The 19,533-nt window shown below is 42.4% G+C and overlaps 1 protein-coding gene across 1 annotated transcript in view; it reads left to right on the forward strand.

Moving 5' to 3' along the window:
• Positions 1-445: 445 nt before the first annotated feature.
• Positions 446-19,533, forward strand: part of msh6 (mutS homolog 6 (E. coli)) — a 35,761-nt gene continuing 16,673 nt past the window's right edge. Inside the window, exons 1-14 of the mRNA XM_024388235.2 lie at positions 446-825; positions 2,901-3,106; positions 6,035-6,210; positions 11,683-12,369; positions 12,635-12,787; positions 12,957-13,154; positions 14,840-14,986; positions 15,421-15,511; positions 15,859-16,118; positions 16,449-16,689; positions 16,843-17,141; positions 17,357-17,559; positions 17,730-17,844; positions 18,027-18,213. Coding sequence (XP_024244003.1) covers positions 566-825; positions 2,901-3,106; positions 6,035-6,210; positions 11,683-12,369; positions 12,635-12,787; positions 12,957-13,154; positions 14,840-14,986; positions 15,421-15,511; positions 15,859-16,118; positions 16,449-16,689; positions 16,843-17,141; positions 17,357-17,559; positions 17,730-17,844; positions 18,027-18,213 — 3,223 coding nt within the window. The 5' untranslated portion in view covers positions 446-565. The remainder of the gene's footprint in view (positions 826-2,900; positions 3,107-6,034; positions 6,211-11,682; positions 12,370-12,634; positions 12,788-12,956; positions 13,155-14,839; positions 14,987-15,420; positions 15,512-15,858; positions 16,119-16,448; positions 16,690-16,842; positions 17,142-17,356; positions 17,560-17,729; positions 17,845-18,026; positions 18,214-19,533) is intronic.

The following is a 19,533-nucleotide window of genomic DNA, read 5'->3' on the forward strand; positions in this document are numbered from 1 at the left end:
TGGGGAAGAGTAGAGTGAAAGTGTAGTGATGAAAATATTAGAATAGTAAATCAAAATATAAGGGAAACTCACAGTTTGTGAAATGGGACGAACAATTCACAGGGTGAATTCCAAAGTTATCTATGATGAATGATTCACACGTTAGGTTTACACACGTCTCCCATAATCTGCAATCAATTATACAAATACCATGACTGCACTCTGCTGGTGATGTGGCTATCGCATAACATAGTCGGTCTGTATCATGATGAAATGTAACTCCTAAATAAATACAAATATGTATTAACTTATTCTTACTCGGGAAGAGAAAATACATGTTTTAATTGCTTGACATGAACCAGTATGAACCCAAAAATATTTATTTGATTAATAAATACCAAGAATAAAGATGGTTTGCCATTGGCTGAATTTCCTTGGAGCCACTCCCACATGACCTTTTACCTTCTGAGAATTTCCCGCGAACAGTGCACGAGCACTGATGCCTGCAGACCAGACAGAGTTAGCAGACTCTAAACATTTGATGAACTAAATCACTTTATTATAATTTTTTCCATAAACAGGCTTTATGGCGAAGCAAAGCAGCATTTTCAATTTTTTCAATAAGTCTCCGCCACCGGTTCTGAAGGCGAAACCGAGTCCCTCGCCTGCAGAAGCCGACTTGCCATCCTCAGTTCGAAAAAAGAACAGCTCTCCAAAAGAAGAAGCTAAGCATGCATCTCAAACTCCAACCACCAAAAAGACTCCTGCAAAACCCCTTAATGCAAAAGCGAGCAAAGGCGGATTCGGCAAACTCTTTGGGAATAAGACACTAACAATAAAGGAGAGGTAAGACAGGTGGCTCAAATTAGTTAGCTAGCACAAATAACGAGTTGCTTTGTTGTGGCTAGTGGTTTTAGCGGTAGCTAGCCACGGTAGCTAATTATAACTCATGCAGAAATGCTCATTGATTTGTGAAATGGCTAACTCTCGTCTACACAGGACAGACGTTATGTAATGAAATACGATTTAGACAGATTAGTGGCTGGATAAAACTGGCTAACCAGTCAGCGGATTACTTAACTAGTAACGTTAATGTTATGTGTCTCAACCCTTCAACACACTTCCTTGTGTATCTGTTGTCTGACAGTGTTGGAGTAATGATACATTTTGATCAAGCATGTCAAAGTGCACAGTAACATGCATGCGTCCTCATTTGGCGGGAGAACGTGTCATGTAATTCAACACTTTCGTGACTGGCATGATGCGGGTGGACGTAGACCCAGGGGGACCAATTATATTCAAAGGGGCAAGGCATCATACCATATCTTCAGGTCTATGTGAAACTAGGTTTATTAAGCCTCGATCAGTGTCATTGCATTTTGGAACACCAGAAGTACTAATGATTGTTTTTATAACTGAACCAAGATAGACAACAGCCTGCCGTTTCCAATGGGAACAAATGAGTTATAGTGGGCAGAACAAGCAAGAAGATGGACAGAGCCAAGCATGAGTTAGCGAGATCCTATTGACACGTTCTAGCGTGCATCTGCATATTTCCGTTAGGGAAGGCCTACTCTATCAAGTGCCGTGTGCAATAACTGAATTCGCCTTTGCACTCCTACTAAACCACGCGATTTCTTTTTTTGCAACTTTGGCAAAGGGTAAAGCCTACAAAATGTAGTCCACTCGGTAAATAACATATTTTAGTTTTGGGAACAGAACTGTGTTGAGATCAAATATTTCGATAATGAGAAAGTGTCAAAATCCATCTTCTCCCACTGCCAGCCACTGGGCTTCCTCTCACTACCATATTTGGTAGTGAGTGGCAACGCCAAGCAGATGTTTCACCAGATGTATAAATGTGAGGCATCTGACTCATTGTTCTATCTGTGGAAGTAGATTAATTTCCAATGGAATGCTGCATTTGCCCTGCGGCATTGCGTTTAATTTATCGAATGTATTTGTAAAACTATTTGCATAGATGGCTGGACAGAAATGGTCGAGGAAGGTGACTGTTGAACTTTTGTTGCACACACATCCAGATGATGCTGCTTACCATTTTGTGCAAATATGCTGTCGGTGTGAAGGAGGCGTGAGCTGAGTTGACGACAACCGGATGCACCCGCTTTTAAGGGATACAGCCAAAGATGGGCAGAAGCTGCTTCAATATAAATCACCGATCACACTTGTAGGCGACCATTAGACACTATGCGCAGAAACACGTTGTCATGTCTAACGGTCAACCCGTGGTGAACTGCACCTGTGCAGGCCATCAAATCAAAGGCGCTCCTTTGACATGAAGTTGTTTTTGGCAAAAATGTAAACGTGTCAGATTAACTTTCACAAGGTTGGAGTAATATGTTTAACTACTTAAGACATTTGCTCGAATCTAGGTTGTTAATTCTCAAAATCTAAAAAAGGCACAAGGGAGATATAAACAATTTATTTTTATTTTTTACTAATCAAACCCCACAACCCTGCCTGGTCTGTTTCACAAGCATTCCCGTAAGTCTCATGATCTTGCGCCTCTGGGTTTAGAAACTCTGTGATACGGCTAATTCACCCCTATTCAATCTAGATAAATTTTCCGCTGAAAACTGGATATGGAAACTCCGCTCGGGTGTTTTCTTTTACGCCTGCTACCTTAGGTTAATGTAAAACAAATGAATGGGACGGATCCATATTTCCCTCAATCTCCTTTTCCTCTTAAAGTGTGCACTCGTTCACTGCTCCCCACATGTAAAAAATAATTGGATTGGAGTAAGCATTGGCTAGAGTAGACAAGGGAGTTACTATGCCAGTGATTTCCTTTCAAATCCATAAAGGGAAGTTCAACAAGTAGACACTTGGGTAGACAGGAGAGATTGTTACTAGATAACCTGTTGTCGGATATTTTAATTCTCCATCTTGTTTTCTTCCAGTCCAGCACCATGTCCATTCAGTGCCGGAGCCTTGGTGTGGGCCAAGCTAGAGGGGCACCCCTGGTGGCCGTGTATGGTAGTTCCCCAGCCTGTCGGTGGGCAGCAGATGAGGGGTAGGGGTAAAAGCCAGCGCCTGCATGTCCACTTCTTCGATGAGCCACCGACCAGGGGCTGGGTCAGCACCAAATATATCCGCGAGTATCAAGGTGAGAAAGCTATGATTTACCTGTCCAAAACTCCCTTCCTTTACTATCTACAGCGTGCTGCGTCACTCACCTAGCCTGTGCAGGTGGACATATATTGTCTATCTATTCTTGGTTAGCCTGGTCCCAGATCTGTATGTTCTGTCTTTCCAACTCTTATGTTTGTTGTCATGGAAGACAATGACCATAAGAGTTTGCAAGACGGCACAAGAAAATCTGATATCAGGCTAATTCTAGCTATGCTACAGTTAGTGATGTAAGATGCCAGTTAAGAGGTAAGCTATATTACTACAGCAATAGCTTCTCCAAAAAAGGGTTTTTATTGATTCTAAAGCAATGTTTTCGGCACTGAGCAAATTTCAGGTCTGCTGAGCGCTAACTTGAATGTTGTGAAAATTCGGTGCAACTTCCAGCGTGTGTTTAATGTGAACACTGAGGCTGTACCTGCTTTAGGTTACAGTGTTAAGTAGCCATGTAGGCTACTGTGGCTATTTGATCATAATGTAGGCCTACCAGAGTGGCCTACCATCAAAAACAATGGAGAAAATGCATTCCATAATTCATTCAGCCTACAGTAGTAGCCAATGTGTGGTGTTCAATGTAGGGCTGCATTCCATGCGACTTGTGAAAAAGAAAATGCCGGTACAAATCTTTCGTTCTGCCCCTGAACAAGGCAGTTAACCCACTGTTCCTAGGCCGTCATTGTAAATAAGAATTTGTTCTTAACTGACTTGCCTAGTTAAATAAAGGTAAAATATATATTTTTTTACCTGTTTATCCACTTGTCCTTCAGTCACGGTGACTGAAAATGTTGTCATGTTTGATGTAAGAAACCACTTTACAAAATAAAATGCATTATTATTCCCATACCATTATTACAGAGAATCAGACAAATTATGCTACCCTCTGCCTATTGGCTACCAATCTTATTCAAGCCTGTCTCAAAATACAACACTGCCCCTTTAAGACAAAAAAAGCTCTTTACCGGACTTGCATTTCAAAGATGTCTAGAAATGTTAATGTTTTGTGCTCTTGTAGGAGGCAATCACTCCCCTATTGCTGACTACAAATTATCTGTAACTTGGCTGATAACTCACTAACTAGCAAAGTGTATGACCAAAATGTGCACATGTGGCTACATGAAGCTTTTGCTTTGATCTCAAAACAAGCACATCTACTCAACTGTTTATGCTGTAAACACAGTCCAGTTAAAAGTAAGTGGCATAGATCCGTATGTGGCAATGGTCTATTTGCGTATAGACCTACTGCAGCTCTGATTGTTTATGCCACACCAGTCTGTAGCGTGCGGGCTGAGTAGTGCGTGTCAATGCAATAGAATCTTACTCCGTGTTCTGCCTATAACAAAATCTCTTGCATATAGTTTGTTTTTGTTTCGGTATGTTGCATTGAAAGTGACTAATAATGCGTTGACTCGATCACAATTGATAGTGTTAACAGGGAAAACTCTAGAATAGTGGTCACCAACCTTTTTATGAGTAAAGGTCACTTTCTGAGTAAAAATGCAAGCTGAGATCTACTGCTCAGCTTTTTTTAAACATGACTTAAAAAACATATGCCTATGCAATGTTAACCAATTAACAGTCCCTCCAGGATTCCGCAATTCTGCAATTGCATAATTTAATGCAAAATCAACCAATCAGCGCACATTATGCGAGAGCTCACAATTTTGACATATCCCTGCACTTTTAGCGCATAAAAGGGTCCAATCAAAAGCGGGTTTGTAATTTTGACTAATTACTTTCTGTCCAATCCAACCACACATCAAAGTTTTTTCCCCTTGGCCTGTCGGTGTATTCACGTGCGAGGATTATGGGTGATTGTTGATGGCTGACTGGAAGTACAAGGAACAGTAATCAATCTCATTTGATAACAAACGACCGTGCGAAACAATTTCCAAGTGTTTTTGGAAACTAGAGAAATTCAACAATCACTTCAAATCAGCAAAGCATATGAGAATGTCAGAACAGTTCTCACAGCAGCGGCAGATCACCATGACTGAAGTGGTAGCAGGGAAGACTATGGCAGCGCTGAAAGAATCAAGGTGAGTGTCGTTTTACTCAAACTTTTACTCCGCTAACCTTTGCTTTAGTAGGGTGGTCAGCACTCTGCTCTCCCCAGTCTGTCTATGGAGAGCGCTGATCAAAGCACCGAGTGCAATTTGTCAGCTTTGCCATTTTAAACTCTGTAAAACTTAATCCGGATCACTAAAGCACAATCTTTCTGTATTTTTTTAGAAATGGTAATACTGTTTCAAAAGTATATATCAACCACAATACTCTATTTGTACGTTTTCTGTTCATCTCCCTTACGACCGTTTCAGAAAAAAATCACAATCAAGTATTTTGAAGACAACTTATTAGAAAGAAATATTGATCCTTAAATTGGAAGTGATTGATCAGCTTTGAATCAACTCTTTGAGAGAGCTAGCGTGAGATCCATCTCGTGTTGATGGCAAGCCCAAAGCCTGATGGAGAGGTGAATGTGTAAGTAGATTATGACACAGCTGTTTTCTCAGGAAAATAAACAAAATTGAAACATCTAAAGTGCTCATTGTTTTTGTAATATGTATTCTGCTTAAAATTGTCCTAAAACTGAGCACATAAGACTTTTTATTGCTTTATAGGAAATTAATGTGGGGGGAAAAAGGATCACTGCTTTATCGTTGGGTTTTTTACACAATTGTTGGTGATCCACTATTAATGCCTTGGTGACCACTGCTCTAGTAAGTTGAGTGAAGTTCAATGTCGTGCTTCTCTCTGTGGGCTAATATTTCTGCGGACAGTCCAGGGGAGCTGCTCGGCAGTCTCGGAGCTTCTGTGAGCGCAGCTTAGACAGAACATTGTTTTCGAGCCATATACACTTTGGAGTGTACTAAAAATAATGTCGCTTCTCACTTGTACTCCATCCCAGGCTCGGACAGCAGTGATGCTAAGACAGGAGGGGTGTTCTTCAGTGGTAAGCCTGTGATCCGCAAGGCCATGGAGCTGGCTGATGCTGCTATGCCAGACAGCCCAGAGACTAGACTGAAGATGCCTGTCTGTATGGACCCATCTGATGCGGAGGAAGACGAGGAGGAGGATATGGAGGTGAGAGAATCTTTCCGTTTGTATGTACTGCTGCGAACATTGCATTTCCATTTGATTGATACTTTATTAATCTACAATCTGTCTATCTAGTAGTGGTGCAACGGATGACAAAACTCACGGTTTTGAGTCATGGATCGGATCATTTTTCAGCTCTGCAAAAATAAGGGAGACAAATAACTTTGCTTTCCATTTATTACTTAAAGAACACTTAAAGCAAGGAACTTTGCAATGTTTAAATAAAATCCTTAAAAAAAATATTCAATACTCAATTGTTAAATTAAAGTGCAATATGCGGCATGATACCTTCTTCCTTTGAACAATAGTGAATGAAAAAATAGCCTGTGTCAACATAAAAATTAAAGTTTTAAAAAAGCAAAGCAAACCTGAGCTTATAACTTATTTTTCAGAAAGATGAGGATGTCTACATTGTCTGGGGAGAGGGTTGACCTCTTTGCAGTTAATATGTCCCTTGCTGTGGAAAACACCCTCTCGCTTTGACCTGAAGTGCCAGGCACAGCCAGGTCGCGTCTTGCCATCATGGCAATGTGAGGGTATTTATACTTATTGCTTTTCCACCATGTCATCTACTGGAATGCCTTGTAGGATGCCACCACCTCTTTGATGGTGTTGGCAAACATCTTGCCTGTGTCCTTGCTCGCAAAAGTCTCCCCGAAAAGCTCCATGGGCAAATTATTTTGGCTCTGGCTTGACCCTGCAGAAAAAAGGACTATCTATTAAACTATTTATTTTCAAATTTCATAGTACTATAATTGTGGCAATAACATTTAATAAAAACCATTATTATTACAACTCAAAAAATGGATGATTCTAATAGCAATAGCGTAGACTAAGATTTTTTTATTTTTACCTCTTCAGTGGCTACAATGTCAGTGACAAGGTCACTGTATGTCCTCCGGTGTAGGGCATGGTCTAGGTGAGACAGGTTGAGAGCTTCAAGTTCCTTGGCATTCACATTAACTTCTTATGGCTAGGGGGCAACATTATCACATTTGGATGAAAAGCGTGCCCAGAGTAAACTGCCTGCTACTCAGTCCCAGTTGCTAATATATGCATATTATTAGTAGATTTGGATAGAAAACAGTTTGAATGTCTGAGTATAACAGAACTCGTATGGCAGGTGAAAACATAAGAAAAATCCAACCAGGAAGTGGGAAATATGAGGTTTGTAGTTTTTTTTAAACTCTTGGCCTATCGAATACACAGTGTCTATGGAATACACCGTGTCTATAGTGTCATTTTGCACTTCCTACGGCTTCCACTAGATGTCAACAGTCTTTAGAAACTTGTTTGACGCTTCTACTATAAAGGAGGGGCTCATAAGGAATCTTTGAGTCACTGGTCTGGCAGTGATTAAGTGAATATTTATAATGCTATTTCTGACTTGGCGGATATCTTTTTGGGTTGTTTTGGTCTCTGATCGCTGTACTCAGATTATTGCATGGTTTGCTTTTTCTGTAAAGGTTATTTGAAATCTGACAGCGGTTGCATTGAGAAGTATATCTTTAAATCTGTGAATAACACTTGTATCTTTTATCAATGTTTATTATTATTTCTGTAATTATGTGGCTCTGTGCAAATTCACAGGATGTTTTGGAGGCAAAGCCAAATGTAAACTGAGTTTTTTGGATATAAATATGAACTTGATCGAACAAAACATACATGTATTGTGTAACATGTTGTTCTGGGAGTGTCATCTGATGAAGAATATCAAAGGCTAGTGATTCATTTTATCTCTATTTCTGTTTTTTGTGACTACTCTCTTTGGTTGGAAAATCGCTGTATGCTTTCTGTGACTAGTTGCTGACCTAACATAATGATATGTTCTGCTTGCGTCCCACATGGCCCATAGCCAGGGAAAATGCAGAGCGCCAAATTCAAATACATTTCTATAAAAATCAAACTTTCATTAAATTAAACATGCAAGATAGCAAATTAAAGCTAAACTCGTTGTGAATCCAGCCAACATGTCAGATTTCAAAAAGGCTTTTCGGCGAAAGCATAAGATGCTATTATCTGATGATAGCACAACAGTAAACAATGACAGAGTAGCATATTTCAACTCTGCAGGCGCGACACAAAACGCAAAAATAAAATATAAATCATGCCTTACCATGCCTTGACAAGCTTCTTTTGTTGGCATTCCTATATGTCTCATAAACATCACAAATTGTCTTTTTGTTCGATTAATTCCGTCGATTATATATCCAAAATGTCCATTTATTTGGCACGTTTGATACAGAATGAAGTGATGTTCGTTCTGAGCAATGGTACTTCATTACACAAAGGAAAAACCTTAACCAATTTCTACAAACTGGTGACATCCAGTGGAAGTGGTAGGAACTGCAGGAAAGTATTAGAATTCTGGATTCCCTATGAAAACATATTGAAAAGACTGACTTGAAATAAAATCTTAATGGTTTTTCCTCGGGGTTTCGCCTTCTAAATAAGACCTGTTATACTCAGACATGATTCAAATAGTTTTAGAAACTTCAGTGTTTTCTATCCAATACTAATAATAATATGCATATATTAGGATCTGGGACAGAGTAGGAGGCAGTTCAGTTCGGGCACGCTATTTATCCAAAAGTGAAAATGCTGCCCCCTACCCCAAACAGGTTAAAATGGTGTCTAATACTTGTATGTTTGAGAGAATTGAATTATGAGATTTCTGTTGATTTTGAATTTGGCACCCTGCAATTTCATTGGCTGTTGGTGAGGGGTTCCGCTAGCGGAACAGGTTAACAACAAACTAACATGGTCCAAGCACACCAAGACAGTCTTGAAGAGGGCACGACAAAACCTATTCCCCCTCAGGAGACTGAAAAGATTTGGCATGGGTCCTCAGATCCTCAAAAGGTTTACAGTTGCACCATCGAGAGCATCCTGACGGATTGCGTCATTGCCTGGTATGGCAACTGCTCGGCCTCCGACCGCAAGGCACTACAGAGGGTAGTGCTTACGGCCCAGTACATCACCGGTGCCAAGCTCCCTGCCATCCAGGACCTCTATACCAGGCGTTGTCAGAGGAAGGCCCTAAAAATTGTCAGACTTCAGCCACCCTAGTCATAGACTGTTCTCTCTGATACCGCAGGGCAAGCGGTACCGGGGCTCCAAGTCTAGGTCCAAGAGGCTTCTAAACAGCCTCTTCCTCCAAGCTATAAGACTCCTGAACAGCTAATCAAATGGCTACCCATACTATTTGCCCCGCCCCCCCACGCTGCTACTACTCCCTGTTGTTATCTATATATAGCCACTTTAACATCCCTGGTGCCCCTGTTCGTTGACTCTGTACCGGTACCCCCTGTATATAGCCCCGCTGTTGTTTTACTGCTGTTCTTTAAATATTTATTCTTATATTTTCTTAAAACTGCATCGTTGGTTAAGCGCTTGTAAGTAAGCATTTCACTGTACGGTCTACACCTGTTGTATTTGGCACATGTGACAAATAACATTTGACTTGAACCTTGGATCCAGTGCGGTAGATCTATGAAGGTAGTCCTGTACATTAGGGGGGTATCTGGGGTTCAGGTCCTCTAATGGCAGCCTTGACATCTCTAATGATATGGTGCTTTATTCCTTGTTTTCAGAGGTAGGATCATGGACACCGACGGTGCAGTTTCGGTGCTCAATAAGGTTGTAACCATTTTGAGGGGTTTGAGCACCTGGAGGAGGACCTCCTGCCACTTTCACAGCTGCCTGCTGCTCAAGATCGAGCTCCAACATGTCATAGGTGGAGTTCCATCTTGTTGTGACATGGTGTATGCGCTTGTGAGTCGGTAGCTGTAGCATTTCTTGCTTGGTGTTAAGCACATGAGTGGCTGTTGTGCTCCGGTGGAAAAAGGAAACCTTCCTGATCCTCCCAAGGAGGCGGTCCATCTGGTTTACTGAGATTCCCCTTTGAGATGCTAAATTGATCACATGTGCAGTGCAAGCGATCTGTGGCCCCAGTCCAGCCTCTATCACTGCATTTACTTGGTTCTTGGCGTTATCTGTGGTGATTGGGAAATTGCTATTGGGCCTCTCTAGCTTCCACTCTGCTCCTGCTCCTAGCAGTACCTGCGCCAGATTTGTGTTTCTCTCATAGAGGGCGTGTCTATAGCACCGGACTTCACATCTCCCACTCCTCTGGTGTAGTGAACAGTCACAAAGCTTTCCGTTACCCTGGAGCTCCACCTGTGTGAGGTGAGAGCAACAGAGGATGCCTTGGATAATTCATCGCCAATTTTGTTATTTTCCGGTTCCTAAAGATCTGGCATGATCTTCATACTGAAGTGGGTGCGCCAGGGGATTTCGTAGAATGGCTCAAGCACTTTCACCATATTTTTAAACCCGTTGTTTTCCACAACAGAATATGGCCTCATGTCTGCAGAGATAAACATCCCAATAGATTTGGTGATGGCTTTAGCCCGGTCTGATTCTACAGCAACGGGCTGCTTAAATGCCGCGGTGAGAAGTTGTCTCTTGGCTGAGTTGGCTCCCGTCACTGACACTAGGGTGATGACGCTTTAAATGTGTGGCCATGCTCAATGTATTTCCATGATCATGCGGCTTTCTTGTAGCACAATGCCTACACACCGTAATGGTGTTGTCCACCAACCTTCTTCCGTCATATTTGACAGGGAAGCCTAAATGCTCCCATCCATGAGACTTACATGAAGCGGGAGGCTTTTTCCTGTTCTTCAGCTCCTCCGCTAGCTCCATGGCTGTCACTGCTCTTTTTTTCTTTGCTTTTTGCAACGCGAGCATCCAGGATTGATACGTTGGGATTCAACATGCCCCGTTCACGTGAACAGTAAACACAAACTGCTTTTAAAAATTATTCAATCAGGCTTCAGAGCAAAACACAGCACTGTCTTTATCTTTTCACTGCAACTTTGCATCGAGATTTAGGGAATGACTTTAAAAAGTAACAGCAGCAGTAAAACTGTATTTCACACTGATGGTTAAACTTTGCAATTGATCTGCAGTTCACACGCATGCCGAACCGTGGGCGGTTGATCCGTACGGATCAACTACTCTCCTACGGTCTCGGCACATTTGCATCGAAAAATGTAAGCCAGTATCAAATCTTTTCCCATCTTGTAGTGTAGAACAAGTTATTTTGAACATTGAACTTACCACTCAATAATGATAAATACTGTATCATTATATATACATATTACTCTTTGTCTTGTGTGCAAACTGGCATGTGTAAAGCAAATGTGTTGAATATAAAAATAAATTAAAACAAAAAAAACAAACGAACAACACTGGGCCAAATGTGCGCCACCCTATGGGACTTCCAATCACGGCTGGTTTAGATACAGCCTGGATTTTAACCAGGGTGTCTGTAGTGACGCCTCAAGCAGTGAGATGCAGTGCCTTATTAAATCACTTCACCACTCGGGAGACCATATTTTTTTCTCTTGAAAAACTGAAGTACTGTATTTTCATTTGCCTTTCCTCCTACAGCTTGATAAGTCAACATTGACCGACGAAGATTTGACTGAAGAGGAAGATGAGGAGACAGTGAAGTCTAAGCCTAGTCGCCGTTCCTCCCGTGCCACAGCAGAACAGGGCAGCAAGTCCAAGCGTCGCCGCATCGTCGTCGCCTCCGACAGTGAAGGCTCGGGTGACGAATTCAAACCAGAACAGGCCGGATGCAGCAGTGAAGAAGATGAGGAAGAGGTAGTGAACAGTATGTCGGAGGAAGATGTAGAAAGTGAATGTGAGGCTGAACCCGACAGCCCAGTTAAACCGGTGAAACGCAAACGACCCGTAGAGAAGCCATCCAGTGCCAAACCAAAACCCAAGACTCCCACTCTTCCAGAAACCGCCAAGAGAGCCCCCTTATCTAGCACCATCACAGCCGACACCAAGTCTCGACTCTCAGCCTTTTCGGCCCCGGAGAGCTTCGACAGCCAGGCGAATGGCTCAGGTGCTGGCGGGCAAGGTGGGGCTACGGTATGGGATCATGAGAAGCTTGATTGGCTACAGGAAGGCCGGAGGAAAGACGCCAAGAGACGGAGACAGTCTGAGGAAGACTACGATCCCACGACTCTGTATGTCCCAGAAGATTTCTTGAACAAAACGACCCCAGGCATGCGGCGCTGGTGGCAGCTCAAGTCGGAGACATTCGATGCCGTGCTCTTCTTCAAGGTACTATAAATCATTAAAATGCTGTATTTTGGTGGAGGTGCAATGCTTCTTTGTTTAACATTGACTCCCTGGCCAGTTTATTAGGCACTCCCATCTTGTACCGTGTCGGACCCCCCCCCTTGCCTCCAGAACAGCCTGAAATCTTGGAGATTCACCTTTGAACATGCTTTTTAGTCTAGGACTAGGCAGAATTTGTGGCTGTGAATCTGACCTTTAGTGTCCTCATCTATCTTGAAAGATGCAAGTAAAATGTATTATTACTCAGGTGGGTAAGTTCTATGAGCTGTACCACATGGATGCTGTGATTGGTGTCAACGAGCTGGGTCTGACCTTCATGAAGGGGGCCTGGGCCCACTCTGGCTTCCCCGAGATAGGCTTTGGACGCTTCTCAGACGGACTGGTGCAGAGGGGATACAAGGTGGGGAGCCTTTTTTTTTTAAATTAAAGAAAGCTTAGACTCATCCTTTTTAAAAGGCTTAATGTTATCCAAAATAATATTGCGATATGTAACTATTTCCCCCCATCACTGCTGTTTTGCTGGCAAACCAATTTCTCCTCGGTCATTAATAAAGTATTTCTTGTGTTAGGTGGCACGTGTGGAGCAGACGGAGACTCCAGACATGATGGAGGCTCGCTGTAAGACCATGCTGAAGCCCACCAAGTTTGACCGCGTGGTACAGCGTGAGGTGTGCCGAATCATCACACGGGGAACGCAGACCTACAGCGTGTTGGACGGAGCCCCTTCTGAGACACACAGCAAATACCTCCTCAGCATCAAGGAGAAGGTAGGATGTGTTTTGTGATGTGTTGTACAGTATATTCATTTTGTTACCTTTATAGCCTTATTCTAAAACGGATTAAATCATTTATACTCCATAATGACAGAGCAAAAACAGGTTTGTAGACATTTTTGCATATGTATTAAATAAAAATAACTATCACATTGACATAAGTATTCAGATCCTTTAATCAGTACTTTGTTGAAGCACTTTTGGCAGTGATTACAGCATTGAGTCTTCTTGGGTATGACGCTACAAGCTTGGCACACCTGTATTTAGGGAGTTTCTCCCATTCTTCTCTGCAGATGCTCTCAAGCTCTGTCAGGTTGGATGGGGAGCGTTGCTGCATTGCTATTTTCAGGTCTGTCCAGAGATGTTCGATTGGGTTCAAGTCCTGGCTCTGGCTGGGCCACTGAAGGACATTCAGAGACTTGTCCCGAAACCACTCCTGCATTGTTTTCTCTTTCCAGCCTAATCTCAGGAGTTAAAAGGCTTGAAGTCATAAACAGTGCTGTGAAGCAAGCATTGCTAAGAGCTGCTGGCAAACGCAATAAAGTTTGAATGAATGCTTACGAGCCTGTTGCCGCCTACCACCGCTCAGTCAGATATCTTTATCAAATCATAGACTTAATTATAATAAACAGAAATATGAGCCGTTGGTCATTAACATGGTCAAATCCGGAAACTATCGTTTCGAAAACAAAACATTTATTCTTTCAGTGAGATACGGAACCGTTCCGTATTTTATCGAACGGGCGCAACCCTAAGTCTAAATATTGCTGTTACATTGCCTTCAATGTTATGTCATAATTATGTAAAATTCTGGCAAATTAGCTCGCAATGAGCAAGGCAGCCCAAACTGTTGCATATACCCTGACTTGTTGCAATTGAACGCAAGAAAAGTGACACAATTTCCCTAGTTAATATTGCCTGCTAACACAAATTTATTTTAACTAAAATATGCAGGTTTATTGATTTTTAAGGCATTGATGTTTATGGTTAGGTACATTCGTGCAACAATTGTGCTTTTTTTTCACGAATGTGCTTTTGTTAAATCATCCCCCGTTTGGCGACGTAGGCTGTTATTCAATGATAAATTAACAGGCACCGCATTGATTATATGCAACGCACGACAAGCTAGTAAACCTAGTAATATCATCAACCATGTATAGTTCACTAGTGATTTATAAGATAAGTTTAATGCTAGCTAGCAACTTACCTTGGTTCCTTGTTGCACTCGCCTAACAGGTGCTCAGCTTGCAATGCAGTTTCCTCGTGGAATGCAATGTAATCGCCGTCCAAAAATGCATATTACCGATTTATGAAACCTTTAAATCAGTCCTAATTAATTGGCCATGCTGATTTTTAATCGGTCGACTTCTAATTCAGAGTTTCTCTTGGAATGTTTCGCACAGGGCGCCATTCCTTTGCCGGGCGGGCCGTTTGGGGAAATTCTGGGCAAAATTACATTACCCACTTTTACCGCTACCACCAAGCTACTGCAAAATATAGTTAAATTACTAGTTGAACTACATGTATTTTACCACTCCCCAACACTGTACTTTTTACAGGGTTAGTTTATCTAATAATTATGTTTGGGTCAAATTCCTCTAACCTTGAGTTTTCCATATTGTGTGACATGGAGGTTGCAGTAATGTGTTTTGCATCAAAGTATCACCTCTCATCTCAAGGCAGAGGAGGAGAGTTCAGGGCGCTGCAGGACCTATGGGGTCAGCTTCGTGGACACATCTGTAGGGTACTTCTATGTGGGCCAATTCCAGGACGACCGACACTGCTCCCGGCTCCGCACCCTGTTGTCTCACTACACCCCTGCACAGGTCAGTCACTACTTCTACAGCACAGGAGGTTGGTGGCACCTTAATTGGGTAGAATGGCTCATGGTAATGGTTGTCGCTGAATAAGTGGAATGATATCCAATACATCAAACACATGCTTTCCATTCGCTCTGTTCCAGCCATTATGAGCTGTCCTCCCCTCAGCATCCTCCTCTGTTCAACACTAACAATTTAAACTTGTTAACTTCGGTCACTACCATAAAAATATGTACATGTTTGGACAACTGAAACAAGTCACACAATTATTATTTAGGGAAATGACCCTTTCTAGTTTTCACAACACTTACAGCATATCGCAATCACCCAACAACAACAAGACACACTACATTGATCTGCCCCATCCTGGTCGTAAAGGTTTTTAGACATAAAGGAAAATGTATATAAAATGCTCCCTTATTTTCTTTCTGTTTACACAGGTGCTCTTTGAGAAGGGGAACCCTTCAGCCGAAACCCGTAAAATCTTCAAAGCTGCTTTGTCCTCGGCTATGCAGGAGGGGCTGACTGCAGGTTCAGTTATTTTTCAATACTTTTTTTATCATGTCAGTCTGTATACATCAATATTTCACTTCATCCACTTTTTTAGTACTTTATTTACAATGATACTGATTACAGCTTTACAGTGTCCCCTTCCTCTCCTGTACTTCCAGTCTGTAATGTCAGTATTTGTTTATGAAAATTGGTTGGGTGTCTAAACTGTACTTTACCAACATTGTTGTTCACTTACACTCTCTCGCTCAACTAGTGCTTGAGTAAAACATGGAATGGAATATTGTATATCGGTTATCAATATAATGAAAACATGGACTGGAATAACAGTAATGTTCACTACATTACACCCTCCTCCCTCTCAACAGGCTCCCAGTTCTGGGATGCACAGAAGACCCTGAAGACCCTAGCTGAAGAAGACTACTTTAAAGAGAGTGTGAGGAAGGATGAGGAGTCTGGGAGCAGTGTTCTCCCCTCTGTCCTCAAATCCATGACGTCTGAGAGCGACTCGTTGGGTCTGACCCCTAAGGAGGGGTATGAGTTGGCTCTGTCGGCCCTGGGAGGCTGTATGTTCTACTTAAAGAAATGTCTGGTTGACCAGGAGCTGCTGTCCATGACCAACTTCCAGGTAGGGATGTCAATGGTTAACTGATTAGCCTGCCATAATTAAGCAATTAAACCAATTAAGTTATTGGTTTAATGCTTCATTTGTATTATGAACATTTGCTAACCATAAATTAGTGAATGTTGTAGGAAAATATGTAGTTCGGTTAGTTTGAGCCTTTCAGGCTTAGCCCGGTCCCAGGTCTGTTTATGCTTTTGCCTACTCTTTTGTCACTGTCAAACCAAACATGGCAGGACGATTCCATATGGAGTTGTCAAGAGAGCAGAAACAGCCTGGCGCCTAGGCAAGAGGTTCCAGGGGTGCACGAAGTTATGATTTTATCCCAAATTCTAGGAATATATCCCAGTGGACGTGGAGATGGAGAAGGCAGCCGGGCCGACCAGTTTCTTCTTCCAGACCCGTCAGCGTATGGTCCTGGATGGGGTGACCCTAGCCAACCTGGAGATCCTGCAGAATATGTCGGGGGGTACAGAGGGGACCTTGTTGGAACGCCTGGATACCTGTAGTACTCCATTTGGTAAAAGGTTGCTGAAGCAGTGGCTCTGTTCCCCGCTCTGTAACCCCACATCCATAGGTGAGGGGAACACGAAAATACACAAATGCAGAAACCTATTGTTTTGAACCCTGTTCTTGTTTTCATTGGTTGGTCTGCTATTGTCTTATTTCTTCTGATTTGCTCGGTCATTGAAATGCGCTATATAAACCCCATGTATTATAATGATTATAGGGGAACGCCTGGATGCCCTGGAGGACCTGATGGGAGTGCAGGCCCAGGCTACGGAGGTCTCAGACCTGCTCAAGAAGCTCCCTGATCTGGAGAGGCTACTTAGTAAGATCCACAGCATCGGTACTCCGAAGGGTCAGGACCACCCGGACAGCAGGGCTGTTCTGTATGAAGAGGTCACCTACAGTAAGAAAAAGATTGCGGACTTCCTCTCGGCTCTGGAGGGCTTCAAGACCATGCAGGAGATTGTGACCATACTAGGACCGGTCGCGATCGACTTCCGGTCCAGACTGCTGCGCCAGGTTTGTACACACCACAGCACTACCTGTCACTATAATTGTGCTTTTTACTATATTAATTCTATACTTTTTAAATGTCCTGTATTTATTGGTGTTGTCTTGTGATTGTTTTAAATGTTGAGTATTTGTGTTTGTCATACTTGGTTACAACCACAGTAAAAACAAACTGTTTTCCTCTTGGCGATTTAATAAATTACAATTTCATGTAATCTCATCAGGTGGTCAACCTGAAGGATGACGGTCAGGAGGGCCTCTTCCCTGACCTGTCGGCCGAGCTGAAACGCTGGGACACAGCCTTCGACCACCAGAAGGCCCGCGCCACTGGAGTCATCACCCCTAAGACTGGCTTTGACCCAGAGTTTGACCAGGCTCTCAGTGGCATCAAGGCCTGTGAGAGGGACCTACAGGACTACCTGGACAGGTACCTTCATCTCTTGAGAAACACATTTAGGGGACCTTCCCAGGGTCACATTACACTTAGTCCTGGACTAAAAAGCATGCCCAATGGAGAACTGAAATGAGCTTTTTTGCTATATTCTTCTTGGACAAATGCATATGTTAAATGCAGTTAACAAACTTGAATGTTGCCAGGCAGAAGAAGAGGCTGGGCTGCAGGAACCTGACCTACTGGGGGACGGGACGGAACCGCTTTCAGATGGAAGTACCAGACAGTGTCTCGGAGAGGAACATTCCTGAGGAGTACAAGGTCAGAGTGGCTGCTAGCAATGCCATTTTCAGGTGTTTGATTCCCGCTGGGGTGAAAAAAAGAAGCGTCTGCCAAATTAGAAATACTGAGTGTTCCACAATATGATTTTTAATCTGTAGTATGTCTTGTAAAATATTGTGGAGTGACAGTTTAAGAAACTTTTCTGAACTCTATTTAATCAGGTGAAGTCCACTAAGAAGGGCTGGAAACGCTACTGGACCAGGGAGATAGAGCGTCTGTTCTCAGAGCTCCAGAGTCTTGAGGAGAAGAGAGACGCAGCTCTGAAGGACTGCATGAGAAGACTCTTCTACAACTTTGACAAGAACTATAGGGACTGGCAGACTGGGGTGGAGTGCATGGCTGTGCTAGGTAAGCTTTGATTTATTAGGTTTATTTAACTAGCTCAATGAGTCTTCTGAGTATCCTGGGCAATTGTTGGTATACATCTGTTGCCTGGTGTACCATTTGTATGTATTTTAAATAGTCAAATCAAATGCACATTGATCAACATCTTCTCATGATCATGTAGGTCTGGTTGAATTCAAAAGAATCAACGATTCCATAAACCTACAGCTTACTCACTGTATTGAGGTGCATTATACCTAATATTGAGTTGTAGCCAGGTGCTGCTGGTTACCATAGATACAGTTTATGCACCTGGTGAGCCACAGACATTGGTTTGTTGACAATGCCTAAACACATTTGGAAACTGATCTTTTACACCCATTATAAACAGTAGGTTTTATAATCATATTTGGCAAAGGTTTGAACCAAACCAAAAACTGGAAAAGGGCAAAAAAAATTCTGCATTGGAACGAAAGTGATTTCTACTGTTTTGGAATAGAACTGTTATTTTAAAATTATGGGAACTGGTTTATAATTGTATATCATTTTGCTGGCATTTTTTTCAAAACACCTAAGCAAAGCCCTCACTCAAACCTATTCCAGTGTCTGCCTGCCGCTGAAAATCTTTGCGTGTGTGTAAGCTACATGCACCTCCCCCTGCGAAGCATAGACGACTAGCCTACTGACTATACAAGCATGATTCAGTAGATGGGGACAGAGATTTTACAGAAGAATGGATGAACTTTTTCAATGCTAGTTAAGGATACTATAGTTATCACATTTCACAATGGATTCATTAACTACAAAAAAATAATGTGTTTTTAATTCTGGTGCAGCTCTGCACACACAAGCTTGTTAGCTACCAGTGGTCCAGCGTGAAGTTCAAAGGACATTCAAAGTTCCTCCATAGAAGCTCCTAGGTATAATTGTGTGTATCTAATTCAGATAATGCATGTCATAACAAGATGCCCAGCACTTCAAGCCAAACCTCTCTCTCTACACACCCTCAATGTGTCGCATCTCACTCCCTACACGTGTCAGTCCATCATGCATGTAAACAACTAGCTTACCTGCTTCATAGCAAGCTGCTCTAGCCGCACTGATTGAAGCAATTCAATGAGCTGTTTGGTTCTAAACATAGTAAAAACTCAAACAGATGACTAGGAAAAGCTCAAACCCAGTTTATTCACCACTGGGTGAAACAGCTGCAAAGACATGTTTACACAAGCACTTATATTTATACCCTCCTAGGCAGTCAGTTTGTTGCACGTCTAGACAGCCAATACATCTGTTGCTAGTCAGGAACTTAAATTGGTTCCTTTCACTGGTGTACTCATGGCCCCG

The sequence above is a fragment of the Oncorhynchus tshawytscha genome, linkage group LG25, assembly GCF_018296145.1.
Source record: "Oncorhynchus tshawytscha isolate Ot180627B linkage group LG25, Otsh_v2.0, whole genome shotgun sequence".
Taxonomy (NCBI): domain Eukaryota; kingdom Metazoa; phylum Chordata; class Actinopteri; order Salmoniformes; family Salmonidae; genus Oncorhynchus; species Oncorhynchus tshawytscha.